At 37.2% G+C, this 17,203-nt stretch overlaps 1 protein-coding gene across 18 annotated transcripts in view; it reads right to left on the bottom strand.

Annotated features, from left to right (window-relative positions):
• Positions 1-17,203, bottom strand: part of CHD9 (chromodomain helicase DNA binding protein 9) — a 244,095-nt gene that overhangs the window by 29,084 nt on the left and 197,808 nt on the right. For all 18 annotated transcript variants that reach the window (XM_067718619.1, XM_067718614.1, XM_067718613.1 and 15 more), the window contains 5 exons: positions 16,846-16,935; positions 5,461-5,564; positions 4,842-4,959; positions 4,139-4,196; positions 514-556 (listed from right to left, as the gene is read on the bottom strand). In XM_067718619.1, the coding sequence (XP_067574720.1) occupies positions 514-556; positions 4,139-4,196; positions 4,842-4,959; positions 5,461-5,564; positions 16,846-16,935 (413 nt within the window). The remainder of the gene's footprint in view (positions 1-513; positions 557-4,138; positions 4,197-4,841; positions 4,960-5,460; positions 5,565-16,845; positions 16,936-17,203) is intronic.

Below are 17,203 nucleotides of genomic sequence, written 5' to 3'. Positions count from 1 at the left end.
GGAAAAACTACTCCTTTATTCCTAGTTGAATTACAGGAAGGTGAGGCACTATTCCCCTTGGGTACCAGCTGGGAATCAATGTACTCTAGTGACAGTACATTTCTATCTTGATATCAGAAGGAAGGAGAAGCAAGACCGTGTACAGAAAAGCCTGTAGAAACTGAGTGATAAAAGAATGTTTCTCAATGTGTGTATGAACAAATAAGAAACGGATTATTAAATTAACACTAATGGTGTGTTTAATGGTGAAATGTCACATACCAGTGTAATAATCAAGCCACAAAAGCATCAAAACTCCTATTCTATAAAAATTCAGTGAGTCACTGCGTAAAGATTTACAACTAAAAATATTGTTAAATTTCCAATCAACTATGTTCTATAATGATTGCAACTGTCTTCAATAAATTTCACATACATTTGAGACATACAGAAGTGTATTAGTTTACTGATCTCATGGTATCATGGGAATGTTAATTTACAATAATACTAAGTAAAGAAATAAATGCTATTTACCTCCATCTGCTATAACAAGATCTCCTGGTGAGGAAACATCATCCTTTTAAAAGAAAACAGAAATTTGTCACAGGGTAACTGGGTCAAGATATAATAAGAGAATCGATTTTCTTTATAATAGAATACTTTCTTTTGCAATAGAATTTTAAAAATTCAATTTATTTAAACTAAAAAAACCCAAACCAAAAACATTTCACCCATTTCCATCCTGCCTCTAACCTCAAGCCTCTGGCAACCACAATCTATTCTCTTTATCTATCAACTTAGTTAAAAAAAATTTCTTTTTAGATTCCACATATAAGAGACATCACACAATATTTGTGTTTTTCTGACTTATTTTACTTAGTACAATGCTCTCAAGGTCCATCCATGTTGTTGCAAATGGCAACATTTCATTCTTTTTAAAGACTGAATAATATTCCATTGTGTATATATACACACACACATATATATGAATATACGTGTATGTGTGTGTGTATATATATATATATATATATATATATCACAATCTCTCTATCCATTTGTCTATCGATGGACACCTAGGTTGTTTCCACATCTTGGCTACTGTAAATAAAACTTCAAACCACATGTGATCAGGCTGCATATATCTTTCAAATGAGTGTTTTCATTTTTGGGGGATAAATACCCATAAGTGTGATTGCTGGGTCATATGACAGCTCTATTTTTAATTTTTTGAGGAACCTCCATACTGTTTTCCACAGTGGCTGCACCAATTTACATTCCCACCAACAATATACAAGGTTCACTTTTCTCCACATCCTAGCCAATACTTGTTATTTCTAGTCTTTTTGATAATAGTCATTCTAACCGGTGTGAGGTGATATCTCATTGTTTTTTTGACTGGCATTTCCCTGATGATTAATGATGTAGAGACTTTTCATGTACCTGTTGGCCATCTATATGTCTTCTTCCAAGAAATGTCTATTCACATCTTCTGCCTATATTTTAATCAGATCGTTTGGGTTTTTTTGCTATTGAGTTGTATGAGTTCTTTATATATTTTGGATATTAGCCCCTTATAAGATGTATGATTTGCAAATATTTTCTCATATTGAGTAGGTTGCCTTTTTCTTTTATTGATGATTTCCTTTGCTGTGCAGCTTTTTAGTTTGACGTAGTTGCACTTGTTTATTTTTGCTTTTGTTTTTGGTGTCAGATTCAAAAAACTCATCACCAAGACCTATGTCAAGGAGCTTACCAACTAAGTTTTTATTCCAATGACTACTAGTTTCTACTTTTGTTTTAGAAAGCCCTAAGTTAGAATTGACATCATTCCTTTGTAGGTGGGTCTTTTTCCTGTGGTTGTTTTAAAAAACATCTTCTCTTTGTTTGGTATATCTGTAATTGCACCAGGATGTTTCTTGAAGTGGATTTAGTTTCATTTATCCCTGCAAGATTCACTTTACTTCTTGAATCTGAGGATTCATGTATTTCATCAAGTCTGAAGAATTCTCAGCTGTTAACTCTTAAAATAGGGCCTCTCCCTTATGCTCTCTAGTCTGTCCCTCTGGAATGCCTATTAGACATACACCGGACATTATCATGCTATATATACTCTTTGTATCTAAAAAGATTTTTTATATACTCCATTGTACTGGTTTTCGGTTTGTTGCCTCTCAACTCTAAATTTACTGCCTCTCATACCTTTTGCCAGCTCTAAGAAAAAAAAAAAAAAAACGGATCTAGGCTCTTTATTTTTTCTTAGCCAGCCAATGTGATATTAAGCTTTGTCAGTAGTGGGAGCTGGAGAAGAAAGGCATTTTACTTCCTGGTTGCTGTGAGCTCCTCCACTGCTCAGCTCCTACAGCACATGCAGCTTCCTCAGTGCCCAGCTCTTGCAGTTCATGCAGTTTCTTTAGCACCTCTTGCCTGGCAGCTTCTCCTGAGCAACTTCCCCCTGGGTGGTTTTGTAGTGGAATGCCTCCGGTGTGACACTTCCCCAAGAAAAGCTTGGCAACCCTAGAGGGTGGATTTCCAGCAAGTTGCTCAGGTGTGGCAGCACAACAACTTTTCTTCCATCTAGTGAGCTGTGGTCATACCCTCCCCAAAAGGTCAGAACCTCAGCCCTGGTGGGCACAGGACCCTTCCTTGGCTGCTGTATCTCAGCCTTAGGAATAGTGGCTATTCCTATATTCTTTCAAGTTCTTGCCACTCAGTATTTCAACCCCCCTATTATAGTCAATAGCTCTTTACATTAAACTTTCCTGTTCAAATTACTATGTGGTTTTTCTCTCCTGATTGGCTCAAACTGATTCATCACGCTACATTATGGATAACTTCCTCTATTTTCTAAATAATTTCTTCTCTCGTGAGCTGTGTCTAATCTGTTTCTCCAGCAGGATGTTTAACTTATTTGTTGAGTTTTAAATTTCAACGACAGTATTTTCCACCTTTAAAGTTACATATAATTCTCTTTCATATGTCCATCGTCATTTAAAATCTTGTCTTTCTTTTTTTCCTAGTTCTTTCTTTAATGTCTTTAATCATTTAAAATTTTATTTATTTTCTATTTCAGGAGATATATTAACAGAAATTCTTAAAGATCTAATCTTGTTCTTTGTTATAGTGCTAACATTCACTCATGGTAAATTGCTCCTCATAAATTAAAAATTTTTGGATTTTGACCTCATTTTATGGAGGGCTTTATCTTCAAGACTCAAGTGTAATCTAGATTGAAGTCGTTTCTTCTAACTGTTCTTTTTACCAAGTACCTCAAGGGTATTACCAGCTTGGGATCTCTCTTTCTATTACATTTTTGCCTTGAGAGTTCCTGGACCATGCAGATTAAGTAAAAGAAATCAAACCATAAACTCAAGCGAAGGCAGGCCTATGGCTATGAATTCTCAGGGGAAACAATTTTCTCCCTACCCAGAAACCATGCTGAGATAAATTTACTTGTTTCCCTGTGCTGTTTGGCAGAAGGTACTACCCTTTAAGGGTTCTGACTTTACTGGATTTCATTCTCACTGCTACACACTGGCCTAAGCCTCATCTTTCTTCCTCAATATCCAATTCCCTTGGCAACCAAGACCAACAAACCCTACCTGACAGCCATAGCACTGTCTAGTCTTTACTATATTCTCACAAATATTATAGAAATTCTTCTCCTCTTTTAACATCATTTTCCCAACCCAACAGATTATATTCTGTACTTTCAACCAACTCTTTTTCTTCCTTTTGACTTTCTATAAACAGAACACTTAGAACTATGCTTTAGCAGCTCAGAATTCCTCTGGGCTCCACCTCTACTTCAGATCGCTTTATCTGTTGCTGTGTACTTTTAGTATCTAGCTCTTATTCTGCTTTGAGATTTTGCCCCTGAACACTGTGTTTCTCTGGTTCCTAGCAGTGTAGCATGTTGGGAATCCCCATTTCATTCATATGTCCAAACCAGCCTCCAGCTTGTCTAGAAGACGAGATCAAGCAAATTCTGAATGGTTATTTGTGATGTCTGGCAACCTAAGTTAGTCACTAACTTAGCTAATGTTCTAAGAAATGATGCATAATGAAAATGTATGAAGGAAAAACATACAAAAGAAATAGCAAGCAAAAGAAAACATGGATAACTAGATTCGAGGATTTAAAATCATGATCCAAAGCATACCTCTATATCATCTTTAAAGATAGCTGGGGCAGGTTTGTATTCTGGATCTTCCACATCCCTGTTAAATACCAACAAATGCTATAATTATCGTACTGAACTTCAAATTTCTCGTGGTAGGACAAACAAATGGGGTATTGTTGGAAGGACTTCTTCGTATGTTTTAATGGTCCGACTGAAGTCTCTTCTTCAGCCAGAGGAGCCCAAGCCTAATAGCGTGAAGGTTATTTACATGGCAAGTCAGAAGAAAGCTAGTTCTAATTTACTCTTACTCCCAAGTTCACTTATAAATGTGGTATTAACCTTAACATAGTCTCTTACTTTTCTCTTTTGGTAAGAAAAGAAAGGTAATAAAAAAGGCCTCATAATAGGTATAATGAACATCATCATATTTCTCTTCAGTTGTAATATGCTTAGCTTTCTTCTTCCCTCCTAGGTCCCTAAAATTTTGGTCTTAATTGCCATGACCATTAAGAATGGAAAAACGAAGGACTCATCAAAAGAATGGGTGTGGGGAAGGTCCGGTCTCTTCCTTCATTGCACTCTGTTAGACAAGTGCTAACTTATTAGAGTATCATTAGCTCTTTTGAATTGTAAACTCCAATTCTCGTACTGCTACATTATTTAAAGAGAAACATCACCGACATAGAATATGCTGATGTTGATAGAGCTATATGGAGAATTCATGACTCTGAAATCCACGTACCCATCCATATAATCGTTCGCCCTCTGTTCTGCAGCAACTGCTTTCTCATCAGGTTTTCCCACTCTTTCCAAGAAGCATAATGCCGGGTCTGCTCGGATAGTGTTATATTTTTCATAACCTAGAGGGATGACCAATTATGAAAGTAAAAAGGATAAAAAGAAGAAAAAAATATAAATGTAAGCATTCCTCATATTTATGATGAGTGATATTTCTGGACTGAAGGGATCATATATTAAAATGACATAGGTTAAACATGTTTTCTAGAAATTATCACAAACATTACATGGTCTGGCAATATGTATATTTAAAAATCTAGATTAAATATATCAGTTAAAAGGAAAAGAGGAAAAACTGACCACACATATTTCACATAAAAACTCTTCTTGAGAGGGTACGTTATGTGAGACTTACGTCCAAGAGAAGCAGTTCACATATGCCACCCATTCATGAGGAAATGTAGTGACTGACAAACATAGCTTGGGAGTGTATGCTTTATATGATGTATATAATAATATGGGTGTTACTGGAATAAAGCTGTAAGTGGAAATCAATAAATTGAGAAGTAGCTGAATTACACTATACGTAGATGAAGACTCTACCTATCTTACTTCTCACTTACCATGTTTAAAAACTCCAATAAGGAGTGACTTATCAGCATCAAAATCCCACCATTCAGCAGGAACTTCTGAGTGGTCTGGTTCTGGGACCCAAACATCAATGTCACTTAAAAAAAAATCATGATATGACTTTATGAGTTACTATAAACAAGTCTAAGACGGGGCAAAATTTTACATAGCTTCTAAAAAGCATTGTGGTTTTTAAGAAAAAGAGGATACAATTTTATTTCATTTAAAAAAATTTTCCACAACTACCACATATTAAAATTATAAAACTGCACAATAACAACAAAGGTACCATAAAATGAATTGATATTCTTAAGTGCAACAGAAGAAATAAGTTTCAACAGGTTTACTTTATTCTTAAGGAATCATATTCTTTCCACTAATTTCCTTCAGATATAGACAAAAGGTTCTATCAGAAAGCAGAGTCTTATGTCAGCAAACAACTTGGCAAAAATCATCTGGGTCAAAAATTTCACTTTGTATATGAGGAGACTGAGGCCCTAAAAAAGCAAATGAATGGCTCTAGGCTGTAAAACAAGTTATGTCTCTTTTAGACCACTATTGCTAGGAAAGTCACACTGAAAAATTAAGCACTGCTTACCAGTAAAGGAAGCCTAGCAAAGAGTTAATAATGTTTGACAAGGATTAGCAAATAAGTATCATTAATTTTGATATAAATACACGTCATTCTTATATTGTATTCAACAGTCAAAGAGATTGGATAGGGTAAATTACCTCAGGGAATCAAATATTCTACTTGAGATTTTCCCTATGACATTAATGTATTATCAATTTCTAAAGAATCAGAGATATAATAAAAAACTTAACACAAATTATATTAAATAGAATTTCATCTCTTCATCGTGGCACCATAAATTTTATAAATTAATTAAGAAAGGACTATAGGTGTGAAGAAATGGAGCGTTTCTTATAACTAAGTTGTGTGGCAAAAGTTCATCTGTAAGTTGGTTGTCTTTGGGAATGCAAATAAATTTTCATACAGATATAAACTGATAAATGGTCAATATGTTCCTGGGCTAGTCCACAAGAACCCAACAGTTAACCACTAATATAGTTGAAATAAAAGATATTGACAATTAAAAAGTTTTAAGTTTTATAAGTAAATAAAACATAAAAAATGGATTAAAAAATTACTTTTTATTTTTCCTAAGTGCTTTGCCAGGAGACAAAAAGAAAATTTTCAATACTCTAAACGCACACCTCATTATACTTTATTTTGCTTAAAAACAGAAGTGTCACAATCACAATATTTCTTAGCTTAGTGCAGAAACAGAGAAAGAGGAAGAGAGATTTTCCGGTGATATGGCAAAAGCTGAAAAATAGATGAGGAAAAATACAGTTAAAGAAGATATTTATTTTTTATTGCATTCCTGGTCAGGATTAAACAAAGCAGAAGCACAGAATGACAAAAGAAAGAGGAAAGAACACCAGAGACAGGATGCCAAACAGGGAAAAATAAAGTGGGTCAGATACTGTACTTCCTCTTACCAATCATCAGGTAGCACTCTAAAGCTCAAAATATTGTGACTGTCATCTGAGGTGGAAGGTTTTTCCTGTTTTTAGAGAGTAAAAGGCACTAAATATATACCTCATGGGTTTTAAAAAATATATATTTATTTATTTTAACATCTTTATTGGAGTATCATTGCTTTACAATGCTGTGTTAGTTTCTCCTGTATAACAAAGTGAATCAGCTATACATATACACATATCCCTCCGTCTTGCGTCTCCCTCCCACCCTCCATTATCCCACCACTCTAGTTCGACACAAAGCACCGAGCTGATCTCCCTGTGCTATGTGGCTGCTTCCCACTAGCTATCTATTTTACATTTGGTAGTGTATATATGTCTATGCCACTCTCACTTCCTCCCAGCTTACCCTTCCCCCTCCCCGTGTTCTCAAGTCCATTCTCTACATCATCTGTGTCTTTATTCCTGTCCTGCCCCTAGGTTCTTCAGAACCATTGTTTTTTTTTTTTTTTTTTTTTTAGATTCCATATATATGTGTTAGCGTACAGTATTTGATTTTCTCTTTCGACTTACTTCACTCCGTATGACAGACTCTGGGTCCATCCACCTCACTACAAATAACTCAATTTCATTTCTTTTTATGGCTGAGTAATATTCCATTGTATATACGTGCCACATCTTTCTCAATTCATCTGTCGATGGACACTTAGGGTGCTTCCATGTCCTGGCTATTGTAAATAGAGCTGTAATGAACATTGTGGTACATGACTCTTTTTGAATTACAGTTTTCTCTGGGTATACGCCCAGGAGTGGGATTGCTGAGTTGTATAGTAGTTCTATTGTAGTTTTTTAAGGAACCGCCATACTGTTCTCCATAGTGGCTGTATCAATTTACATTCCCACCAACAGTGCAAGAGGGTTCCCTTTTCTCCACACCCTCTCCAGCATTTATTGTTTGTAGATTTTTTGATGATGGCCATTCAGACTGGTGGGAGGTGATACCTCATTGTAGTTTTGATTTGCATTTCTCTAATGATTAATGATGTTGAGCATCCTTTCATCTGTTTGTTGGCAATCTGTATGTCTTCTTTAGAGAAATGTCTACTTAGGTCTTCTGCTCATTTTTGGATTGGATTGTTTGTTTTTTTGATAGCGAGATGCATGAAATGCTTGTATATTTTGGAGATTAATCCTTTGTCAGTTGCTTTGTTTGCAAATATTTTCTCCCATTCTGAGGGTTGGCTTTTCGTCTTGTTTATGGTTTCCTTTCCTGTGCAAAAGCTTTTAAGTTTCACTAGGTCCCATTTGTTTATTTTTGCTTTTATTTCCCTTTCTCTGGGACGTGGGTCAAAAAGGATCTTGCTGTGATTTACATCATAGAGTGCTCTGCCTATGTTTTCCTCTAAGAGATTGATAGTGTCTGGCCTTACATTTAGGTCTTTAATCCATTTTGAGCTTACTTTTGTGTATGGTGTTAGGGAGTATTCTAATTTCATTCTTTTACATGTAGCTGTCCAGTTTTCCCACTACCATTTATTGAAGAGGCAATCTTCTCTTCATTGTATATTCTTGCCTCCTTTGTCAAAGATAAGGTGACCATATGTGCGTGGGTTTATCTCTGGGCTTTCTATCCTGTTCCACTGATCTGTATTTCTGTTTTTGTGCCAGCGCCATACTGTTTTGATTACTGTAGCTTTGTAGTATAGTCTGAAGTCAGGGAGCGTGATTCCTCCAGCTCCGTTTTTCTTTCTCAAGATTGCTTTGGCTATTCGGGTCTTTTGTGTTTCCATACAAATTGTGAAATTTTTTGTTCTAGTTCTGTGAAAAATGCCAGTGGTAGTTTGATAGGGATTGCACTGAATCTGTAGATTGCTTTGTATAGTAATTTTCATGATGTTGATTCTTCCAATCCAAGAACTTGGTATATCTCTTCATCTGTATGTATCATCTTTAATTTCTTTCATTGGTGTCTTATAGTTGTCCGCATACACGTCTTTTGTCTCCTTGGGTAGGTTTATTCCTAGGTATTTTCTTTTTGTTGCAATGGTAAATGGGAGTGTTTCCTTAATTTCTCTTTCAGAGTTTTCATCATTAGTGTGTAGGAATGCAAGAGATTTCTGTGAATTAATTTTGTATCCTACTACTTTACCAAATTCATTGATTAGCTCTAGTAGTTTTCTGGTAGCATCTTTAGGATTCTCTATGTATAGTTTCATATCATCTGCAAAGTGACAGTTTTACTTCTTTTCCAATTTGGATTCCTCTTATTTCTTTTTCTTCTCTGATTGCTGTGGCTAAAACTTCCAAAACTATGTTAAATAATAGTGGTGAGAGTGGGCAACCTTGTCTTGTTCCTAATCTTGGTGGAAATGGTTTCAGTTTTTCCCCATTCAGAACGATGTTGGTTGTGGGTTTGTCACATATGGCCTTTATTATGTTGAGGTTAAGTTCCCTCTATGCTTACTTTCTGGGGCTTTTTATCATAAATGGGTGTTGAATTTTGTTGAAAGCTTTTTCTGAATCTATTGAGATGATCATATGGTTTTTCTCCTTCAATATTCAAAATGGTTTATCACATTGATTTGCGTATATTGAAGAATCCTTGCATTCCTCAGATAAACCCCACTTGATCAGGGTGTATGATCCTATTAATGTGCTGCTGGATTCTGTCTGCTAGTATTGTTTTGAAATTTTGGCATCTATGTTCATCAGTGATATTGGCCTGTAGTTTACTTTCTTTGTGACATCTTTCTTTCTTTGTGATACCACCCTGTGGTATCAGGGTGATGGTGGCCTCGTAGAATGAGTTTGGGAGTGTTCCTCCCTCTAATATATTTTTGAAGAGTTTAAGAAGGATAGGTGTTAGCTCTTCTCTAAATGTTTGATAGAATTCTCCTGTGAAGCCATCTGGTCCTGGGCTTCTGTTTGTTGGAAGATTTTTAATCACAGTTTCATTTTCAGTGTTTGTGACCGGTCTGTTTATATTTTCTATTTCTTCCTGGTTCAGTCCCAGAAGGTTGTGCTTTTCTAAGAATTTGTCCATTTCTTCCAGGTTATCCATTTTATTGGCATATAGTTGCTTGTAGCAATCTCTCATGATCCTTTATATTTCTGCAGTGTCAGTTGTTACGTCTCCGTTTTCACTTCTAATTCTATTGATTTGAGTCTTCTCCCTTTTTTTCTTGATGAATCTAATGGTTTATCAATTTTGTTTATCTTCACAAAGAAACAGCTTTTACTTTTATTAATCTTTGCTATTGTTTCCATCCTTCTTTTCCATTTATTTCTGATCTGATCTTTATGATTTCTTTCCTTCTGCAAACTTTGGGGGTTTTTTGGTTCTTCTTTCTCTAATTGCTTTAGGTGTAAGGTTTGGTTGTTCATTTGAGATGTTTCTTGTTTCTTGACATAGGACTGTATTTCTATAAATTTCCCTCTGAGAACTGCTTTTGCTGCATCCCATAGGTTTTGGGTCATCATGTTTCATTGTCATTTGTTTCTAGGTATTTTTTGATTTCCTCTTTGATTTCTTCAATGATCTCCTGGTTATTTAGTAGCATATAGTTTAGCCTCCATGTGTTTGTATTTTTTACAGATTTTTTTTCTGTAATCAAGTCTTACAGAGTTGTGGTTGGAAAAGACACTTGATATGATATCAATTTTCTTAAATTTACCAAGGCTTGATTTGTGACCCAAGATATGGTCTATCCTGGAGAAAGTTCCATGAGCACTTGAGAAGAAAGTGTATTCTGTTGTTTTTGCATGGAAGGTCCTATAAATATCAATTAAGTCCATCTTGTCTGATGTGTCATTTAAAGCTTATGTTTCCTTATTTATTTTCATTTTGGATGATCTGTCCATTGGTAAAAGTGGGCTGTTAAAGTCCCCTACTACGAATGTGTTACTGTCGATTTCCCCTTTTATGGCGGTTAGCATTTGCCTTGTGTATTGAGGTGCTTCTATGTTGGGTGTATAAATATTTACAACTGTTATATCTTCTTCTTGGATCGATCCCTTGATCATTATGTAGTGTCCTTGTTTGTCTCTTGTAATAGTCTTTATTTTAAAGTCTACTTTGTCTGATATGAGAATTGCTACTCCAGCTTTCTTCTGATTTCCATTTGCATGGAATATCTTTTTCCATCCCCTCACTTTCAGTCTGTATGTGTCCCTAGGTCTGAAGTGGGTCTCCTGTAGATAGCATATATACAGGTCTTGTGTTTGTATTCATTCAGCCAGTCTATGTCTTTTGGTTGGAACATTTAATCCATTTACATTTAAGGAAATTATCGATATATATGATCCTATTACCATTTTCTTAATTGTTTGGGTTCGTTATTGTAGGTCTTTTCCTTCTCTTATGTTTCCTGCCTAGAGAAGTTCCTTTAGCATTTGTTGTAAAGCTCGTTTCATGGTGCTGAATTCTGTTACCTTTTGCTTGTCTGTAAAGCTTTTAATTTCTGTCAAATCTGAATGAGATCCTTGCTGGGTAGAGTAATTTTGGTTGTAGGTTTTTCCCTTTCATCACTTTAAATATGTCCTGCCACTCCCTTCTGGCTTGCAGTTTCTGCTGAAAGATCAGCTGTTAACCTTATGGGGATTCCCTTGTATGTTATTGTTGCTTTTCCCTTGCTGCTTTTAATATGTTTTCTTTGTATTTAGTTTTTGATAGTTTGATTAATATGTGTCTTGGTGGATTTCTCCTTGGATTTATCCTGTATGGGACTCTGTGCTTCCTGGACCTGTTTGACTATATCCTTTCCCATATTAGGGAAGCTTTCAAGTATAATCTCTTCAAATATTTTCTCAGTCCCTTTCTTTTTCTCTTCTTCTTCTGGGACTCCTATAGTTCGAAGGCTGGAACATTTAATGTGGTCCCAGAGGTCTCTGAGACTGTCCTCAATTCTTTTCATTCTTTATTCTTTATTCTGCTCTGTGGTAGTTATTTCCAGTATTTTATCTTCCAGGTCACTTATCCATTCTTTTGCCTCATTTTTTCTGCTACTGATTCCTTCTAGAGAATTTTAAATTTCATTTATTGTGTCGTTCATCATTGTTTGTTTGCTCCTTAGGTCCTTGTTAAACGTTTCTTGTATTTTCTCCATTCTATTTCTAAGACTTTGGATCATCTTTACTATCATTACTCTGAATTCTTTTCCAGGTAGACTGCCTATTTCCTCCTCATTTATTTGGTCTGGTGGGTTTTTACTTTGCTCCATCATCTGCTGTTTATTTCTCTGTCCTGTCATGTTGCTTAACTTACTGCATTTGGGGTCTCCTTTTCACAGGCTGCAGGTTCGTAGTTCCTGTTGTTTTTGGTGTCTGCCCCCAGTGGGTAAGGTTGGTTCAGTGGATTGTGTAGGCTTCCCGGTGGAGGGGACTGGTGCTTGTGTTCTGGTGGCTGAGGGTGGATCTTGTCTTTCTGGTGGGCAGGACCATGCCTGGTGGTGTGTTTTGGGGTGTCTGTGAACTTATTATGATTTTAGGCAGCCTCTCTGCTAATGGCTGGAGTTGTTTTCCTGTCTTGCTAGTTGTTTGGCATGCGCTGTGCAGCACTTTACCTTGCTGGTCGTTGAGTGGAGCTGGGTGTTAGCGTTGAGATGTAAATCTCTGGGAGAGCTTTCGCCGTTCGATATTATGTGGGGCCGGGAGGTGTCTGGTGGACCAATGTCGTGAACTCGGCTCTCCCACATACAAGTCTTAGGCCTGACACCCAGCTGGAGCACCAACACCCTGACAGCCGGCTGGAGCACCAAGACCCTGTCAGCCACATGGCTCTTACATGAGTACTTGGCACACAGAAAGCACTTGATAACTGTGAACTAATATTGCTATAACTGTAATTACAGGCACAAGCTGGGGGAGCGATTCATCTTCCTGCTAGTGTTAGATGGTCTCCTGCAGAGGTGGGGGCTGGCTGTGGCTCATCATGGGGACAAAGACACTGGCAGCAGAAGTTCTGGGAAGTACTCATTGGTGTGAGCTCTCCCAGAGTCTGCCGTTAGTCCCACCAAAGAGCTACCTCACGGTTTAAATGTGCCATATGCATGTTAAGTGTTAAGTGTTCCTTAACTGCTAGGGAAAGGAATACAATAAGGTGCATGTACTCCTATTGTTGATTTCTGCTTTGAGAGATTCAGTTCATGTGCTATCTCTTGCATAAAGCCTCTAACTTCCCCAGGCTAGATCATCCATTCAAAATAGATTTTTTAATCTATTTTGATTTAAATATTCATTTTGATTTAAATATTCACAGTATTCACAATGTGCCAACAATGGCAATAGTAAGACAGACATATCCTTGCCCTTTTGAAGAGGTATCTGCAAAACCTCTTCAATGCCTGTGATGAGTGCTGTGACAGGGCACTCTGGGTATGTGCTTTACCCAGACATGAGAGGACAGGGAGGCTGAGTTGATGCTGGCTGAGCAGTAAGAGAGGGAAAATGAAAGAAAATGGGAAAGAGAATGTTCCTGCAAGAATGCAAAGGCCTGGAGGCATTAGTAACCATGGCATATTTGATAAATGCAGATCTAAAGTTCAGAAAAGAGATGTGGGCTAGAATTAGGTTCGGAAGTCATCAGTATGGAAATATAAATTGATGCTGCAGAAAAGATGTGAAAACCCAAGAGTAAGTGATGAGAGGGCCTATGTGAACACATTTAAGGGACAGGTGGAAGAGAAGACTGAAAATGAAAAGTGGCAAGCAGAAAGCTAAAAAGAAAGTCTACAGGAGAATGGCATCACAGACACATTCTAATAATATGGAAGTGATCAATAAAGGTAAATAAGATAAACACTATGATATATCCATCAAATTTAGCAGTGAGAATGTGGGTGAAGAACTTCTTAAAGTAGGTGATGGAGTGAGGGGGTAGAAGCTGAATTGTAGTGGAATGTACAGTGAATGCGAGAAAAGAAAAAGAGGACAGCACATACAGATACTTCTTTAAAAAAAGTTTGGCTGTGAAACCAAGGAGAGTAATAATATGGTAGTCTGAGGAGAACTGGGTGCAAAAGTGGTGTGTGTGTCTGTGTGTGTGTGTGTGTGCATGTGTATGTGTGTTGAGAGAGATGTAAATATCTTAAAATCCAAATGAGAAGCCAGAGAGGGTAAGAATAATGAAAGAGGATAATTCATAGATCACAGTACAGTTCCTGGGAAATCACAAGGGGATTGAATGCAGTCAGACCAAGGAAAAAGAGGAGCCAATTAGTCAACAAGTATTTACTGGGTGTTACTATTTCCCAGATTCTAGGGGCTGGGAACACAATGATCAATAAGACAGATAGCATACTTCACCTTCAACCAGCTTAAATTGTAATGATAGGGGAAATACAATTTAAAAAATAAATATAATTTTTAATACTAGTAGGCAACATGAATGAGATAAAATAAGGTTAAGTAATAGTGGGTGACTGGTGGGCTGCTTTAGCTAGCGTGGGCAGGGAAGGCCTATCTGAAGAGGTGAAACTTAAGCTGAGACCTGCATGATATGAAGGGGCAGTTCTGTGGAAGATTAAGGGAAAGAATATTTGTAGTAAGGGGAACAGCACAGAATGAGCCTGACATGTTGGAGGAACATCGTGGATGAGGGACAGAATGGAGGAAGAGATCCCAGAGTTATGTAGGGCACTGTAGGATTGGGCTTTATTCTAAGAGAAATGAGAAGCAACTGGAAGGTTTTAAGAAGTGCCTTGGCCTGATTTTTGCTTTAGAAAGATCACTCTGGCTGCTGTCTGAAGGTCCGACTGTAGAGAGGCAAAATAAGAGGCAAAGATGGGAAATCCCTGGTGGTCCAGTAGTGGTTAGGACTCTGTTCTTCCACTGCAGGGGGCCTGGGTTTGATCCCTTGTCCGGGAACTAAGATCTTGTATGCTGCGTAGTGCAGCCAAAAAAATACCCAACAACTCTTGAAAAAGAAGAGGCAAAGAGACTCACTTAGGAGGCCACTGAAAAAGTCTAAACACGAGATAATGGTGGCTTGGACCAGGGAGTTAGCAGAGGAGAGTGAAAAGTGCTCAGGTTTGGCATATACTTTGTCAAGCTAACAAGTCTTCCTGTAGGGTTTGAGGGGAAGAGAAGAATCAAGAATGATACCAGAGCAACTGGGTGGTACATTTAGTAGGATGGAGAAGGCTTGTATGTGCGAAGGTGGGGAGGAAGGAATAGGAGACAGATTTGGGAGATACACGGGAAGTTTGAGCTGTTAATTAGATTTTTCAAGTGGAAATGTTTAGAAGCAGCTAACTCAGAGCTTAGAGCTGAAGGGAAACGTCTGGGATGACTATGTAAATCTGACTGTCACCTGTGTAAAGATCATATTTAATATGATGAGGTTGCATGAGTTTACTGAAAGGGAAAGTACAGATAAAAAAGAAAGCTGAGGACACACGTCTTGGTCAATCCAACATCTAGAGATCTATTAGAGGAATAAGAGCTAGCAAAGGAAAATGCAAAGGAAAGACCAATATGGAAAAAAGGACAACCAGGTGGTAGCAGCAAGGATGTGTACTGAAGACATCACTTCAAGAAGGGAGAAGTAGAATAAGTTGAGAGAGTGATCTCATGGTAGGTTATTAGTGGCCTGATTAAAAATCATTTCAGCGGGAGACTGGAGATGAAAGATTAATTGGAATAGATTGAAGAGAAGATGCAAGGTAAAGAAGTAGAGACTGTCAACACAGACAACTCTTTATTTTCATGAAGGGGAGTGGAGAAATGGAGTAGTACGATGTATGTATGATACATGATATTAAGGAATGTATATATGCCAAGAGAATGATTCAGAAGGTGATTACAGGCGTAAAGTCCTTAAAAGGTAAGAAACAAGTTCCAAGCATAAGGGTTGCTCTTAGGAGGAGGAGGATTTCTACTTCATCCCAAGGGAAGGAATAAATAGGGGGACACATACGACAAGTAGAACTGAAGGTAGCTCTTGTCTGATTGTTTCTGTTTTCTCTGTGAAATATATAGCAAAGTCATTACTGGAGGGTGATGCTGGTGGGACAGGAAGATGGCTTGAGGAGAGAGGTGTGGAATGGTCCTCTTGAAGAGTAGGTAAGTGAACTTCCTAGTCATGGTGGTTAAACAGCTTACTTGTGTTTAATTTTGCTTGAGATCAATGCTCATCAATTTGAAGTTAGTCATTCGGCAGGGTTTGTGTGATTTTCTCCAGCCATGTTCAACTGCTTAGGTATAGGCAAGGGGTAAAACGATTTTTTGGTTTAACATGAGTTGGGGTTGTGCCACGAATGTAGAACAGAGGGGAAATCAGGCAAAGAATCTCAGTTAGTGAGTACACTGCTGGACTACAGAATGCAGGTTTATAATGAGGAGAGAGGGGCATGAAGGTGGAGATGGATAAGATGGGGGACATCGTGATGAAATTAGAGAATGAGAGTGAAAAGTACCCAAGTTAAGTGAGTCTGAAGGAAATAAGTGACAGCTGAAATGCAGATTGAAGAGGTAATGCTGTTACTGGTGATAGTAAGATTAAGTATATGATTGTGTGCGTGTGTGGCTGTGGTGGAGAGGAAAGAAGACGATTGTAGATAAAGGTCAAGGAACTGAGAGACTAAGGTGCTGGATGGATCATATGAGGATGTAAAAGTCACTGCAGTAAGAGGGTGGAAGGTTAAGTTTTAGATTTGGTAGCAGGAAGCTATTACTAATGCTAATGTTATTATTCTTATGATAACTTTCAGCGACAGAGCCAACGATGAGATTAATAGACGAAAGGCAACAAAATGGCAAGGGTCACACTAAGTTTGGTAGATTTTTCTTCCTGTGAATTTCACTGAACAAGCATTCACTTAATATACAATTTTCTGGTCATTTAACTTTTGCCTCATTACGTTGCTGAAGAATAAACATGCTATTTAATTTACCTTGCATCAACTCCATCAAACACTTTCTGGCACTCATTTCCAATGACTTCTTGCTTTAGATAATACAGCATTCTTACACGAAGCAAAACTCTAAAAATGAGGGGGAAAAAAAAATCAAAAGACACAAAGACATTAATCATTAAAGAAAATTCATCCATGGGGTTAAAATTAGAAAAGAATTTGTATACAAAATTTTTATAATGAAATAATAATAATTACTTCTGATTAAATAAACCTCATTACTATCATATATATAAAATAGGTTTCTTCAAAATCTTTACAATCATCATTATTTAATATCCAAGTAAGATATAATGAGATCACTTGGAGGCCAGTTTTTTTTCTCTCTCTGCTGATG

The sequence above is a fragment of the Pseudorca crassidens genome, chromosome 20, assembly GCF_039906515.1.
Source record: "Pseudorca crassidens isolate mPseCra1 chromosome 20, mPseCra1.hap1, whole genome shotgun sequence".
NCBI classification, from domain to species: Eukaryota; Metazoa; Chordata; class Mammalia; order Artiodactyla; family Delphinidae; genus Pseudorca; species Pseudorca crassidens.
This window is presented reverse-complemented; position numbering and strand designations above follow the sequence as displayed.